The 16,008-nt window shown below is 39.6% G+C and overlaps 1 protein-coding gene across 1 annotated transcript in view; it reads left to right on the top strand.

Moving 5' to 3' along the window:
- Positions 1-14,710, top strand: part of FBXO32 (F-box protein 32) — a 41,776-nt gene extending 27,066 nt beyond the window's left edge. The window contains exons 5-9 of the mRNA XM_070748261.1: positions 721-814; positions 3,411-3,595; positions 5,031-5,213; positions 7,733-7,876; positions 9,870-14,710. Of these exons, the coding sequence (XP_070604362.1) occupies positions 721-814; positions 3,411-3,595; positions 5,031-5,213; positions 7,733-7,876; positions 9,870-9,959 (696 nt within the window). The 3' untranslated portion in view covers positions 9,960-14,710. The remainder of the gene's footprint in view (positions 1-720; positions 815-3,410; positions 3,596-5,030; positions 5,214-7,732; positions 7,877-9,869) is intronic.
- Positions 14,711-16,008: the final 1,298 nt, after the last annotated feature.

The following is a 16,008-nucleotide window of genomic DNA, read 5'->3' as shown; positions in this document are numbered from 1 at the left end:
CTGTAAGTACCACTCCTTGTTCTGGTCACAAAGCCATTTCTGCAATGTGCGAATCATCTCTTCGTTATTCCTCAAAATGTCTTCCACAAATGGCATCCTTTAATGGCCCAAAGAAGTATTAATTTATTAATTAATTGGATTTGTATGCCGCCCCTCTCCAAGGACTCATGGAAGTCTGAGGGAGTTAGGTCAGGGCTGTAGGGTGGATGGGATAACACTGTCCAACCCTGTTTAGTGATGTGTGACGTTACATCACTTACAGACGCCATCTCGCAACACTGCTGCAACTACAATATCTGTCTGAAGAAACACAAAATTTATACACGCACTCCTGACAATTAAAATATTGTATATGTAAAATTTTGCATTTGTACCATTACTGTAGACTGAGAAAAAAAATGTGGTGCATTACTTTCTGGGCGATCCTCATAGATTCATGTATATTTCTAAACAGATTAAATTTCAACCGTCTGTCTATCTTTGTCCTCTGTTTTAATGACTCGGCTTGGTAAGTAAATCTACCAGAAGAAGCCAATAGATTGTAATTATTTTAAACCTCGCATCTGTCTTTTCCCATAATTCTGTCTAGCTCCAATCCTCTTTTTTTTTCTTTTTTGTTAAGTCGAGCAGCAAATAATTAAAAGTTTCACTGGGTCACATGAGAAGAAAACCCAGATTACAAAGGCTCAAGAGGTTGAATTGTCTTATTTTTATTCACAGTTGTTGGAGCTGATTGCAAAGTCTCAGCTGACTTCACTGAGTGGAATTGCGCAGAAAAACTTCATGAATATCTTGGAGAAAGTTGTACAAAAAGGTATGGTACATACAGTGAAGAGCCACAAATATTTTTACTGCCACGTTGTGGCTGTGGCTTATTTTGTGGGTGTGGCTTGATTGTCATGTGACCAGGTGGAGTGGCTTGTCAACCATGTGACTGGATAGGAGTGGCTTGCTGGCCATGTGACCAGGTGGGAGTGGCTTGATGATCATGTGACCAGCGTGTCGTGTGTGGCTTAAAGGTCATGTGACTGGCTTAAAGATGGCCAACTTGATGTCACTCACATCAAGGATTTGGTTTAGGGCACCTGGCCTCTCTTCACCTCAAAGAGATATAAGATATTTACTATTATTGAACATCTAAAATATACTCCTGTATTTAATCCTCTATGTATATATGCTCTGTGTATAATATGTATGTGTACATACATATTATACACAGGCACTCAAAAATATACATTATGTACTATATGTAATCTCCATTGGTCCCCCCTTGGTGTGGGTATATATAAATAGAAAAAGTGGAATACAGTGTTCCCTCGATTTTGGCAGGTTCAAACTTCGCAAATAGCCTATACCACGGTTTTTCAAAAAATATTAATTAAAAAATACTTCGTGGGTTTTTTTCTATACCATGGTTTTTCCCGCCCGATGACATCATATGTCATCGCCAAACTAATAATTTTTGCAAATAAATAACAAAAAAAATAATTATTGTTAATAAATAATTATGTTTATAAATATCAGGATCACTAAGTGTCTTATTTAATGGTGAGTACCAGTAATAATGATGAGTAAATGGTTGCTAAGGGAATGGGAAATGGTCATTTAGGGGTTTAAAGTGTTAAGGGAAGGCTTGTGATACTGTCCATAGCCAAAAATGGTGTATTTACTTCCGCATCTCTACTTCGCGGAAATTTGACTTTCGCGGGTGGTCTCGGAACGCATCCCCCGCGAAAATCGAGGGAACACTATATTGACTTTCCAAGAAACAGGCTAGTGCATTAATTTAGCAAATAATTTGGCTAGGTTTATGTCAAGAGTAAAATTCAAAATTTTTCCCTGGTTTAGTGGGCGTGGCAGGGGAAGGATATTGCAAAATCTCCATTCCCACCCCGCTCTGGGACCAGACAGAGGTGATATTTACCAGTTCTCCAAACTATTCAAAATTTTCACTACCGGTTCTCCAGAATCTGTCAGAACCCACTGAATTTCACCTCTGGTTTATATCTTTGATTTTAGAACAGTTCTTGTTAAGGTGAGAGTTGGAACTAAATCCTACCAAATTCAATATACTGTATAGTAATACAAATTCTTCTCAATACGATGTCCTCCAATCTCTTTGTGACCTCTGTTACATATGGCAGCATAACTAGTGGTATTCCAACATATTAGATATGGAAGACACCAGTTAAGAGAAGGATGAAAAAGGACATGGTTGAGTAAAATCGCTTTGCCTTCTTCTTCCCAACCTGCGTAAATGTCACAGCAGCCTGTCTTTCGCAAACGTGATACCGTTATATTTGTGTCTCACACTTTGGAGCAGTGACAGTTTTTGAGATAGGAGGAGTTAATGAAGATTTGTCTTATCACTCAAGGCAGAAATGCCCCCAAATAAGAATAAAAAAATAGCTTTGTTTAAGGTCTTGTGAAGATCAGCAGCACCGCTCAACTTCAGCGGAACATTAGCTGGCTCATGGCATTCCCTACAGTACAAATTATTGTTAACTCCAACCTTACGCTAGCTGCATTTGTTACCAGTCGGTTTCTGGACCAATTCAAGGTGTTGGTTATCACCTTTATAGCCCTAAATGGCTAGGGGCCAGACCATTTACAGGACCGCTTCCTGCCTCATACTCGCTGCGACCAGTAAGGGCCCACAGGGTTGGCCTTCTCCAGGTCCCATCCGCCAAACAATGTCGGCTGGTGGGGCCTCAGGGAAGAGCCTTTTCAGTGGCGGCCCCAACCCTTTGGAATCAACCAAGATCCGTACTATCTCTACCCTACCTGTCTTCTGGAAATCCATTAAGACATGGCTTTTCTGACAGGCCTTGAATTAAGAATAACAGTGTGTATCTATGGCTTTTAAAATTTTATGTATACTGCTCAAAAAAATAAAGGGAACACTCAAATAACACATCCTAGATCTGAATGAATTAAATATTCTCATTGAATACTTTGTTCTTTACAAAGTTGAATTATGCACAACAGCATATGAATTTGGCTGTCAATCAGTGTTGCTTCCTATATGGACAGTTTGATTTCAGAGAAGTTTGATTTACTTGAAGTTATATTCTGTTGTTTAAGTGTTCCCTTTATTTATTTATTTTGAGCAGTGTATTTTATAGCGTTGTTGTATTATTACAGTTGTATTTCTTATTGCTTTTAGTATTTATGATTATTGGTACCCACCCTGAATCCTGTTGGAGTGGACGGCATAGAAATATAATAAATAATGAAATATAATAAATAAATAAATAATTGCAAGGCAATTTCAAATTGTTGAGTAAGGACCGGAGGCTACATAGGATGGAAATGCCAAAACAGAAGAAAGTGACTTGTCTTTAGTTTGTTGGCTTCTTTCTTCCTTGCCTGTATCTGAACGTTCCTTTTCTCTCATTTCCCCCATCAAGTTCTGGAGGATCAACAGAACATCCGACTGATAAAAGAATTGCTGCAGACTTTGTACATGTCCCTTTGCACCTTGGTCCAGAGCGTTGGCAAGTCTGTGCTGGTTGGCAACATAAACATGTGGGTTCACCGAATGGAGATGATTCTTTACTGGCAGCACCAGCTGAACCATATCCAGATCACCAAGGTGAGCAAAGGGACTTGACTCTTTGACCCAAAGAGCTGCTGTTAGTTTACTTCTAAAGCTGTATAGGTTCAACAAGACCAATAAGTAGAGTTAAATCCACCTGACGATGTGCTGACCTTTACAGTTTTCATCAGGAAGATTCTGACAAAATTCATTAGGTGGGTCGGTGCCCAGCTAGGTGGCAGCAATCGCAGGAATCATTTAATGATTTATGAACCGGGATGGCGCTGTGGTTAGAGCGCAGCACCGCAGGCTACTTCAGCTAATGGCTAGCTGTAGTTCAGCGGTTCAAATCTCACCACGGCTCAAACTTCACTCAGCCTTCCAATCTTCCGAGGTGGGTAAAATGAGGACCCAGATTGTTGGGGGCGATATGCTGTAAACCACTTAGAGAGGGCTGTAAAAGCACTATGAAGCGGTATATAAGTCTAAACGCTATTGCTATTGCTAATGATCATTTGTTCGGCATTTATTCCAAGTTGCAAAAACTTCAGTAGAGAAGGATTTATGGGTAGTGATTTCTGGCAGTCTCGAAATGCATGAACAGTGCGGTAAGGCAGTAGGGAGCGCAGGTGAGACCCCATTTGGAATACTGTGTTCAGTTCTGATATTGATAAAATTCAACAGGTCCAGAGACAGGCTACAAAAATGGTGGCAGGTCTTAAGCATAAAACTTATCAGGAAAAACTTCATGAACTCAATCTGTATAGTCTGGAGTAGACCTGGGCAAAGTGCAGCCCGGGGGCAGGATGCGGCCCGCCTGCTGTCTGTGACTAGCCCGCGGAGGTTGGGAGGGAGGGAGGGAGGGAGGAAGGAAGGAAGGAAGGAAGGAAGGAAGGAAGGAAGGAAGGAAGGAAGGAGAAATGGAAGGAACAAGGAAGAAAGGAAGGGGTGGGCAATTAATGTATAATTGTAATATAATTATAATATATAATTATATAAATATAATATAATATAATATAATATAATACATAATTATAATTTATAATTATAATATAATTAACTCAGTTCTACCCAATAATATACAGTATTGGGTAGAACTGAGTTAATTATATTAATCTGGCCCTCTAAAACCATCCCAATTTTTCATGCGGCCCCATGGCAAAATTAATTGCCCACCCCTGGTCTGGAGGACAGAAGGGAAAGAGGGGACATGATCGAAACATTAAAATATGTTAAAGGGTTAAATAAGGTTCAGGAGGGAAGTGTTTTTAATAGGAAAGTGAACACAAGAACAAGGAGACACAACCTGTGGAAAGAATACACAATGGGAAACCTTTTCAATACCCCCTGAACGTCCTAAGGTTGTCAGCTCCAACTTGAAGGCAGCTTTAGTGCAATAGGGGAACCTTCTTACTAAGTTGCGTAGAAACCTTGGCGTCTTTCAATGTGGTGACCCATTCTTTTTTTCTCTGTCTCTCTTTTATTTCTCCAGCCTGATTTCAAAGGGTTGACTTTCACAGACATGCCCTTGTGTTTACAACTAGACATCATGCAACGGCTGTCAGATGGGCGAGACATTGTGAGCCTTGGGCAGGTGACGCCAAGTCTTCAGGTGCTCAGTGAAGACCGACTCCTCTGGAAGAAACTTTGCCACTACCATTTCACAGACCGACAGGTAAACGGCAGTGGAAAGTGATGTTGTGGAAGCTCCAAAGATTATCTACCTACCTACCTATCTATCTATCTATCTACCTACTTACCTACCTGTCTATCTACCTGTCTACCTATCCATCTATCCATCTACTTACCTACCTACCTACTTACCTATCTATCTATCAATCTATCCATTTATCTACCTACCTACCTACCTATCTATGTATCTACCTACCTAACTATCTATCCATCTATCTACCTACCTACTTACCTATCTACCTGTCTACCTACCTGTCTACCTCTCCAACTACTTACCTACCTACCTATCCATCTATCAATCTATCCATCTATCTATCTATCTATCTATCTTTCTATCTACCTATTTATTATTATTATTATTATTATTATTATTATTATTATTATTATTTATTTGATTTGTATGCGGCCCCTCTCCGTAGATTCGGGGCGGCTACCTACCTACCTATGTATCTACCTATCTACATACCTACCTATCTATCTGTCTTCTATGCCACCCAATCCCTAAGGACTCAGGGCGGTTTACAACAATATGAAAACACAATTAACAATAAAAAGAAGTCAAATATAAACTAAAACAATAATCCCAGTGAAAACCCACAACTCAGCAACCCAATCAACACAAACATACCATTCAATATGATTTGGCCATGAAAGATTCATGGTCCCCAGGCCTGCCAGCAAAGCCAGGTCTTTGTAGCCTTTCGAAAGGCCAGCAGGGTGGGAGCATTGCGGACATCAGGGAAGAGTTGTTTCCATAGAGCTGGGGCGGCCACAGAGAAGGCCCTCCCCCACGGCCCTGCCAACTTGCATTGCTTAGTCGACGGGACTTTGTACATGTCTAGAGAAGGCTAACCCTGTGTGCTTTATTGGTTTTTGGGAGGAATACAGCAGGAGACGGTCCTGTAGATAGTCTGGCCCTAAGCCATGTAGGGCTTTATAGGTAATAACCAACACCTTGAATTGTGATTGGAGACTAATTGGTAGCCAGTGCAGCTGGCGGAGCGTAGGTGTTATATAGGTATACTGAAGTATATAGAGAAAATAACTTGGAAACATCCTTAGTTCACCATCCATTCTTGATTAATCGTGAAGCTTATTCAACTTAGGTGGACTATTACACAAGACACTAACTTGCCTCTGAAGCTTGAGAGCCTTTTGTTGTCCACAAAGCAATGGTGGCATGCCGGTCATTCTTAAATCCTCCATTTCCTTCGTGCCCTTCATAAAGGACATTTTTTTTCTAATTTCACACCATCCTTGGCGAAGGAACTCCTTGTAGATACTTCCAATTATTACTGTATTTTTGGGAGTATAAGACACACCTTTTTCCTCCCTAAAAGGGGCTGAAAATTCAGGTGCATCTTAAACTCTGAATGTAGCTTCTTTCGAAGCTTTTTCTCCCCAGCCCTAACTAGGTGCTAACGATCTTCCCAGCTCTTACCGGCTTGCAAGCTTTTTCATTGTTACTCTCTGCAAAGAGTGTTTTCCAAGCCCTAAGTCTTTGCAGATTTTTTTTTCTAACTTGCTCCAATTGTTTCTTTCCAGCCCTAACCAGGTGCTAACAATGTTCCCAGCTCTTACCCACTTGCAAACTCTTTCATTGTTACTCTCTGCAAAGAATGTTTTCCAAGCCCTAAGTCTTTGCAGGGGTTTTTTGCTTGCTTGCAAGGTCTTTCATTGTTACTCTCTGCAAAGAATGTTTTCCAAGCCCTAAGTCTTTGCAGGGGTTTTTTGCTTGCTTGCAAGGTCTTTCATTGTTACTCTCTGCAAAGAATGTTTTCCAAGCCCTAAGTCTTTGCAGGGTTTTTTTGCTTGCTTGCAAGGTCTTTCATTGTTTCTCTCTCTCTGAATAAGGTTTCTTAAAAGCCCTAACCAGGGAATAAAATAATGTGAAACTGACCAGACTAAGGATATCTGGTAAACAGATTCTTTTCCCTATTTTCCTCCCCAAAAACTAAGGTGTGTCTTATATTCTGAAAATATGGCATTTCTTTTGTTGATTCTTGACCTGTTACGACATTATTTCTAATTTTAAGCCTTGCCACATTCGCACTTACTGCTTTAAGGAGGCATATATTCCCTCGTACTTACTTCTTCGTTGGTTCTCTTCTTGTGGCGCGACCACCCCATTAGCCAGGGTTAAATAAGGTCCAGGAGGGAAGTGTTTTTAATAGGAAAGTGAACCCAAGAACAAGGGGACACAATCTGAAGTTAGTTGGGGGAAAGATCAAAAGCAACGTGAGAAAATATTATTTCACTGAAAGAGTAGTAGATCCTTGGAACAAACTTCCAGCAGACGTGGTTGGTAAATCCACAGTAACTGAATTTAAACATACCTGGGATAAACATATATCCATTGTAAGATAAAATACAGGAAATAGTATAAGGGCAGACTAGATGGACCATGAGGTCTTTTTCTGCCGTCAGTCTTCTATGTTTCTATGTTTCTATCTCTGTATACTTTTGCAAATCTATAATTTTGTGGCCTCTTCTCTGTTTTAGATACGCAAGCGGCTAATACTGTCAGATAAAGGGCATTTGGATTGGAAGAAGATGTACTTCAAGCTTGTGAGATGTTATCCACGGAAAGAGCAATATGGAGACACTTTGCAGCTTTGTAGACATTGTCACATCCTTTCATGGAAGGTAGGTGGCCATCTTCTCCTGTTCCACTAAAATACACCGTAGAACTGGGGGGTTTGTTTTGTCTACATAATTCATTGCTTTTGGCAATCTTGTGGGTTTTCAGGCCATTTTTTTTAAAAAATAATTAAATTTCATATAATGGTGGATAGATTAATAAATGCAGAGACACTATTTTTCTTATCTCAGCTATGCATATTCTAAATGTTCCATTAACAAGGGAAACCAGGAGATTGTTAATTCTAGTGCCGCCTTAGGCAGGAAACCAGTTGGGATGATTTGGGGCCAAATACCAGGAGACTTTGAGTTCTAATCCTGTTGTAGGCAGGAAAGCTGGCTGGGAACTTTGTGTCAGTCACTCACTCTCAGCACAATCCATCTCCCAGGATTGTTATTGTGGGGAAAATAGGAGGGAGGGAGGAGTATGGATCCCAGCGGCCGGTTAGGTCCCACAGAGTTGGCCTTCTCCACGTCCCGTCGGCCAGACAATGTCGGCTGGAGGGGCCTAGGGGAAGAGCCTTCTCTGTGGTGGCCCCGGCCCTCTGGAATGAACTCCCTCCGGAGATACATACTGTCTCCTCCCTCCTGGTCTTTTGTAAAGCTTTGAAGACCTACCTCTGCCGTGAGTGATGTGATGGTCTCCGGCCGATACCATGTACGATTGAAATGGATGAATGCCTATGATTGTCCATGGGGTTTGATATATTTTTTAGTAATTTGTATATCCTTTTTTATAGTAATTTAGATTTCTTACATATTGTTACATTTATAATGTTGTACGCCGTCCTGAGTCGCCTCAAGAAGGGCAGCATAGAAATCAAATCAATCAATCAATCAATAAATAAATAAATAAATAAATAAATGTGATATTTATTTATATTTAATTTATTTATTTATTCAACTTCTATGCCGCCCAATCCCAAGGGACTCACGGCAGCTTACAGCAATGATAAAAGTACAATAAAATAGATACAAAAGATAAAAGAAGTCAAACATTTCTAAAACTAAAACATTATAAAACGAAAAACCCCATAAAAAAGACAGTCACCATCATATACATGCACACCATTCATAAAATTGGCCATCTAGGGTGTAAAATTTACAGCCCCCAGGCCTGCTGACATAGCCAGGTCTTCATGGCCTTACAAAAGGCCAGCAGGGTGGGGGCGGTGCGAACATCGGGTGGAAGCTGGTTCCAAAGAGCCGGGGCAGCCACAGAGAAGGCCCTCCCCCATGGTCCCGCCAATCTGCATTGCTTAGTCGACGGGACCCAGAGGAGGCCAACTCTGTGAGCTCTTATTGGTCTCAGGGAGGTATGCGTAAATAGCCTGGCCCTGAGCCATAATATAAACTGCCTTGAGTGGTTTATAAAGTAATACAGTGTTCCCTCGATTTTCGCAGGTTCAAACTTCGCGAATAGCCTATACCACGGTTTTTCAAAAAATATTAATTAAAAAATACTTTGCGATTTTTTTCTATACCATGGTTTTTCCCACCCGATGATGTCATACGTCATCGCCAAACTAATAATTTTTGCAAATAAATAACAAAAAAATAATAATTATTGTTAATAAATAATTACGATTATAAATATCAGGATCACTAAGTGTTTTATTCAATGGTGAGTACCAGTAAAAATGGTGAGTAAATGGTTGTTAAGGGAATGGGAAATGGTAATTTAGGGGTTTAAAGTGTTAAGGGAAGGCTTGTGATACTGTCCATAGCCCAAAATGTTGTATTTACTTCCGCATCTCTACTTCGCGGAAATTCGACTTTCGCGGGCGGTCTCGGAACGCATCCCCCGTGAAAATCGAGGGAACACTGTAAAGGGAAAAAAAACCCATCAAATAAAAAGGAGGTGAATTTAAATCAACTTCGCGTAGCTTAGTATGATCGATGAATGATTGATGAGCATTTAGTGTGCTATATTTTGTTCCTGGTGCTGATAGAACTACCGGATACAACTTTTTAAATTTTTGATGTTCTTGTGTTGTAGGGCACGGATCACCCCTGTACGGCTAACAACCCGGAAAGCTGCTTGACTGCTCTTTCACCACAAGACTTTATCAACTTGTTCAGATTCTGAGTCCCCCAAAAATGTACTGTTCCGATGGGACACTTTTTACACGGCTGAGCAGAATGGCTCCGTTTGTATCATAGCTTGTAAATAAAATACGGCTTGATTGTTCCTGAGTCAAACAGGACAAGAGACTTTTAGGAGGCAAAAGTAGCCATAATCTCGTGGCCTTGGACTCTCAAAGAGAATATAGTCTCCTACTAGGACATATGTAAAAAGGCAAGGGTTTGGGGTTTTTTTTGTAAATATTAAGCTTGGTGAGAATTTTGTGCAAGCTTTCGGGGACTATCAATTTAGGAAATGCGAAGAAGAGTCACTCTGCAAAATATTTGAAAATGTCTTCTGGATTTTCAAAGCCGGAGGAATGACACACTACCATTAGGTTAAAACTTGGGACGATTCCCTATTTTGCTTTTTTTATTTGTTTGCAGGATATATTTATACCTAAAACTTTTTTAAAAAAGAAATTTGCAAGGATATATCCCTTTATTCTTAAAAAGAAAAGAACTGAATCCAGAGAAAATAATATCCTAGTTTCTACCTCTGAAACAGCTTTCTAAATAAACTAGTGTTCGGTATGAAGCATCTGTACATCATCTAAAGAGATGTTATTGTGGGGGTTTTTTTTTAAAGAAACTGTTGATAGTAGCTTTCCTGGTGCTGCTTTTTGTTAACGCTTAAGTTTTAATTTATCTGGCTGTCTTTTTTTTTTTTTTTTGGTGGTATTTCAAAGTAACTGAGTTCTGGGAAATTTGGAAATTTCCCTAGGTGGATCTTGGATACCATTGAAGGCTGACTTATGTTGTAAGTGCGGCTTAGGCAGCTGGATAAACTACTTGAGTAGTTGGGTGTTTTTTTTCTAGAAACATGTTTTGGTTTTTCAACTTTGCATGCAGTGCAGATTTTTACTCTTACTGCAGATGTTTACTCGTTATCTTAACAAAAAAAAAAAACCAGAATCTTTCTGCAATTTAAATGTGGAAGATCATCTTTCAATGAGGATTGCAGTATCTGGGCTGCAAAATACGAGCAGCCCCTAGATGTCAGCAAAGAGACACTGTTTCTAAGCTAACTCTTTGCTGACATCTACTGGTTAGCCGCACACTTTGCAACCCAGGAATATCAACCTTATCCTTGAGAGCATCATGGCTGTTCCTATGATTTCATGAACCCAGTCTGGCAGTTGCTGTATCATTTGATGTTAAAATTGGTGATGCCATGTGGGTTATACCCAAAGCCTTCTCCGGATAAAAGATGAGTCTACTAGGAAGCCCCTTCCTGTTTGCTAAGACAGAGTTTGAATCCTGAGTGTAGATGACATATCTGATTTTAAGAGAAAAAATTAAGAGATACATGCATGCTTGCCTATCCAATAATGGCATTTCTAGCCTCAAATTCAGATTTCACCATAGCTGAGAAAGAGTATCTGAATCACCAAGGCATTTACCTTAGTTTTTCCCTTTGAGGCATTCCCACTACAGTAGTACCTCTAGATATGAGCTGCTCTACATGCGAGTATTTCAAGATACGAGCCACGAGGGGAGAGACATTTCTGTTCTAGTCCCGAGCTCAAATTCGGGATACGAGCCGAGCGTCCACTAGGTGGCGCAAGAATCCTTGCTTTTGGTTATCTCGGAGGGGAAAAAAGTTATTTGTTCCAGATACGAGTTGCCTCGAGATACAAGCTCCCTTATGGAACAAATTATGCTCGTATCTAGGGGTACTACTGTATATAGTAGGAAAAAATCCCATATGGACATGGTGGGGCCTGCTCAGTTCCCTCATTCAATTCTGCTTCCACGGATACTCTAGCTATAATCGGCCCAAAACACAGCTGAGGAGTTGATCAGCTGTGCTTTGGGCAAAGGAATAAATGTGAGTATAAACCCAGGAGTGAGAGGAAAGGCCCCTTTTCAAGTAGGGGCAGAGGAAATAAGTTCCAAACAGTAAAAAATATGGAGAAAAATTTTTTTTTTAAAGATGGCGGCCCCTCCCTCACAGATCAGCACCGACTGACCTGGATCTGTGACGCCATTGTGACATCACCAGCGGGTTTAGGTGATCCAATCCGAACTGGGAAGAACCCATCCCTGATTCCCGCCGATGCTTATGGGAAGTGGGATTTTAAAGTGTGCTTGTGTAAATATATGTGTGTGAAGCCATTTTTATTTGCTGTACCACTCAACTTTCAAAAAAAAATTACTCCACATACGCTGTAAATCTTTTATTCTTCTGGCACTGTGAAATACTGTCTATACAGGTCGTCCTCTACTTACAGCAGTTCACTTAGTGACCTTTCGGAGTTACTACGGCCCTGAAAAAAAATGACTTAGGACCGTTTTTCACACTTGCAAGCATCCCCATGGTTACGTGGTAAAACATTCAGATGTTTGCAACTGATTCATATTTGTGACAGTTGCAGTGACCTGGGGCTCACACAATCAATTTTTTGAGACCTCCTGACACCTGAAATTAGTGGGGAAGGCCGAGTCACTCAACAACCAGATTTGTAACTTTAACAACTGCGGTGATTCACTTAAGAACTGTGGGAAGAAAGGTCGGAAAATGGAGCACAATTCACAAAAGTCTCGCTTAGCAACAGAAATTGTGGTCATAAGTCAAGGACTACCTGTATCGACCCAGTTTTTCCAAAACGTGTTACTCGAAATACTTGGTGGCTCAGAGGTGAATCTTTAACTTTGTGATTTGACAAAACACATCAATGTTTCAGTGTTTCACTAATTGTTGCTCCGATTTTGTTTGAAGGCTGGGAATAATAATCTGCATCACTTACATAGGATATTAACTTTATAACTTTTAAGTGAATCTAGGACTTCGAGATGAACTTCAGGGATAAAAACCATAGTCCAGAATAGTTTGCTCTTATAACCTTTTGTCTGGAGTAGGATTCTAAGGTATATGTTTCTGGGAATCATTTAGCAAAATCTCTGGTTTTGCACAAATTTGCCCAGGAATATTATGGCTCACTGCCAGTTAACTAAGCTTCCCTACAAATTAACAGTAAACACACAAAGATGTGGGTCCTGTTTGCCTTTTTTTAAAAAACAGGCCTGGAATCTTGCAAGTGCAGTATCTACGAAATCTTGATATTTCTTTGGCTCCTATTCACACACTACAGAAGGGAAAACAGCCTTGACACATTTTCTCAGCAACCTGTTGATGGTTCATTTTAGCAGCTCTGCAGTTTGACACAATATCTTGCCGCTCTTTGTGAAAACAGTTCCCCTTGTTTGCTAAATTGTTGGCAGAAATACAGCCCTGCTGTCAATATGATGCTTTTATGACTTTGAAATTTCTGGTCTATTTCACTTACGATGGTTCTTTCTGTTTTAAGATTTGGCATTCTAAAATTCAGCTGTAATGTACGAGATGTAAGGTACAAAATGCAAAATATTTTTAATTGTTCTCTTCAAATCTTTTCACTGCTAGTTAGTTGTCTTTTTCCTTTCCATAAAAGTATCCAGGAGGGAAATTAGCTGCACTGATTATTTATTTATTTTTAAAATAGATATCTATTAACACTCCATCAACATATTATCTTTTGAACCGAGTGTTTTGGTTTTCTATTTTTTAATATATATTCTGTTGAATCACTCTGGGATCTTGCCCATGAGAAGAGGTATAAAAATATTTTGATGATGATAAGGAGGAAGAATCTGAAAAAAATCTGGAAGCAAATTCAAACACTTGTCAGATAAAACACTATAGTAGATTCTGTATCTTCTATATCTAGCTAATAACTCTTGCAATGCCAGATTTTTTCCCCCATTTCCATAATTTGAAAACTTTGGAGATATCTATAAACCATCCCCATGCAGGATACAAAATAACACAAAATGAGTGCAACTAAGCCCAGAAATCAATGAGCTACATTACAACTCTTAAAACCAACCATTAAGATGGCGGTTACAATATTCTTATCGGCAGAAGCTCTAATTTTTCTCTTGCTTAGAAATGTGCCACAAGTAGAATCATAGATTTTGGTCATTGTTTCCCAAATTTCTCCAAAAGCATGCATTTTCAGCATTCGAGCTTTATTCGAAACATATTTGGACCCAGAAATCTTGTAATGTTTAATCTTACAATGCTGAACTTAGTACAGGTAGTTCTGGATTTACAATTTTGCTGTACATAATGCCAGGAATTCAGTTCCAAGATGAGTAAGCCCATAATTTAATGGGTCTTTAAGTTTATACTTTTGAGTGCAATACACAAATACTGGATTTCTTCTAGATTTCACTCCCATTTAATAAATTAATATCCATGTTGTCCAGTTAGTAGAGCATATGTCAAATAAATTGAGGTTTTACTGAAATTATGCTACTTTAGTTATGCAAATAAGGCATATTCAGATTTAATAGGCACCCCCCCAATGATCCAGTAAATTAACATTTTACTGTATTTTTTTCACACTTTTCATTTTAGATTCTAATTAGCTATATATATACACACAACACACCTGCCTATATTTGTATATTTGTTGAAGAGGGTTTTTAAAATGAAATGGCATACGGGGTGACAAAGATTTTTTTAAAAGTTTGTTATGTAATTTTAAAAATCCTTTTGTGCAGCCCTTTTTGCAGGCTACTGAAAATCCTTCTATATAAATTTTGCACATTCTTTTTCTTGCATGTTCAACTATTCACCGATTGCTTGATACAAGTAGCAATTATTTCTTTTCCTTTTTGTAAACTGTTTTTGACACTGAAATTATGAATAAAATAATTCTTAAAATAAAAGACTGGCATTTCTGTTGCTTTAGCTTCTTCTGCTTTCAAAATGTCAGAAGGTGGCATTCATTACCCTTCTCTCAGTATTTTTTAAAAATAGGATCACACCAACATATCAGTACAGTGGTATCTCTATCTAAGAATGCCTCTACTTACGAACTTTTTTAGATAAGAACCGGGTGTTCAATATTTTTTTGCCTCTTGTCAAGAACCATTTTCCACTTACAAATCCTAGGCTCCGAAACTGTATCTTGAAAAGGCAGGAAAAAGCCTCCGTGGGGCCTCTCTAGGAATATCCTGGGAGGAAATAGGGCCGGAAAAGGTGGGGAGAAGCCTCTGTGGGGCCTCTCTAGGAATCTCCGGAGAGGAAACAGGGCTCAAAAAGGCAGGGAGAAGCCTCTGTGGGGCCTCTCTAGGAATCTCCTGGGAGGAAATTGTAACCGGAAAAGGCAGGGAGAAGCCTCTGTGGGGCCTCTGTAGGAATCTCCTGGGAGGAAACAGGGCTTCCAGCCTCCCTATGGTTTCCCCAATCACACACATTATTTGCTTTTACATTGATTCCTATGGGAAAAATTGCTTCTTCTTACAAACATTTCTACTTAAGAACCTGGTCACTGAACAAATTAAGTTTGTAAGTAGAGGTACCACTGTATATTTTTTAGAAATGAAGGTGCAGTTTAATTATTGTGAGTGTATACACCCAGCCTTCTCAGCATAGTGGCCTCTCGATTTGATGAAATACAACTTCCAAGATTTTGCACATGTGCCTGGGAATTTGAGTGCGTTGTCCAAGCTTGGAAGATCAATTTTGTTATTTATTCAATTTATTTCATTGGGGAATGATAGGAAGTTGGAAGTTGTTCCTATACCCATGTTCTGCCGGTGTGTTTCAACCGCCCGTAATTACAGGGTAATTAGTCCAGGAAGACACACACCACACGATAAAAGGAAAACCCAAAAGTTTTTATAAACAGAAAAACAGAAAACAGCTCCCCTTTTCAATGTCAAAGGGATTTTCTGGTACACACAAGACACAGGTTAAATGCAATCCAATTGCTCACCCAATAACTGGGAAATTGAGTCCAATTCTAAAGTCCAGAGAATCCACACACAATCTTGAACAGCACAAAAACCACGATCTTGACAAAACAATGAATCAGATAAACTGCCATGAGGTTAAAACACCAGGTTGCACTTTTATCTGTAGCACTAATTACAGCAGCCCCACCCAACCACAGGTGGCCTCATTTTCTCTTGTAATAATCCTTCAGTTGTTGTCTCCTATGCATCACTCTACGCATGTGTGG

This window comes from Erythrolamprus reginae, chromosome 3 (genome assembly GCF_031021105.1).
Source record: "Erythrolamprus reginae isolate rEryReg1 chromosome 3, rEryReg1.hap1, whole genome shotgun sequence".
NCBI lineage: Eukaryota > Metazoa > Chordata > Lepidosauria > Squamata > Dipsadidae > Erythrolamprus > Erythrolamprus reginae.
The sequence above is the reverse complement of the archived record's forward strand: the minus strand, read 5'-3'. Positions and strand labels throughout refer to the sequence as shown.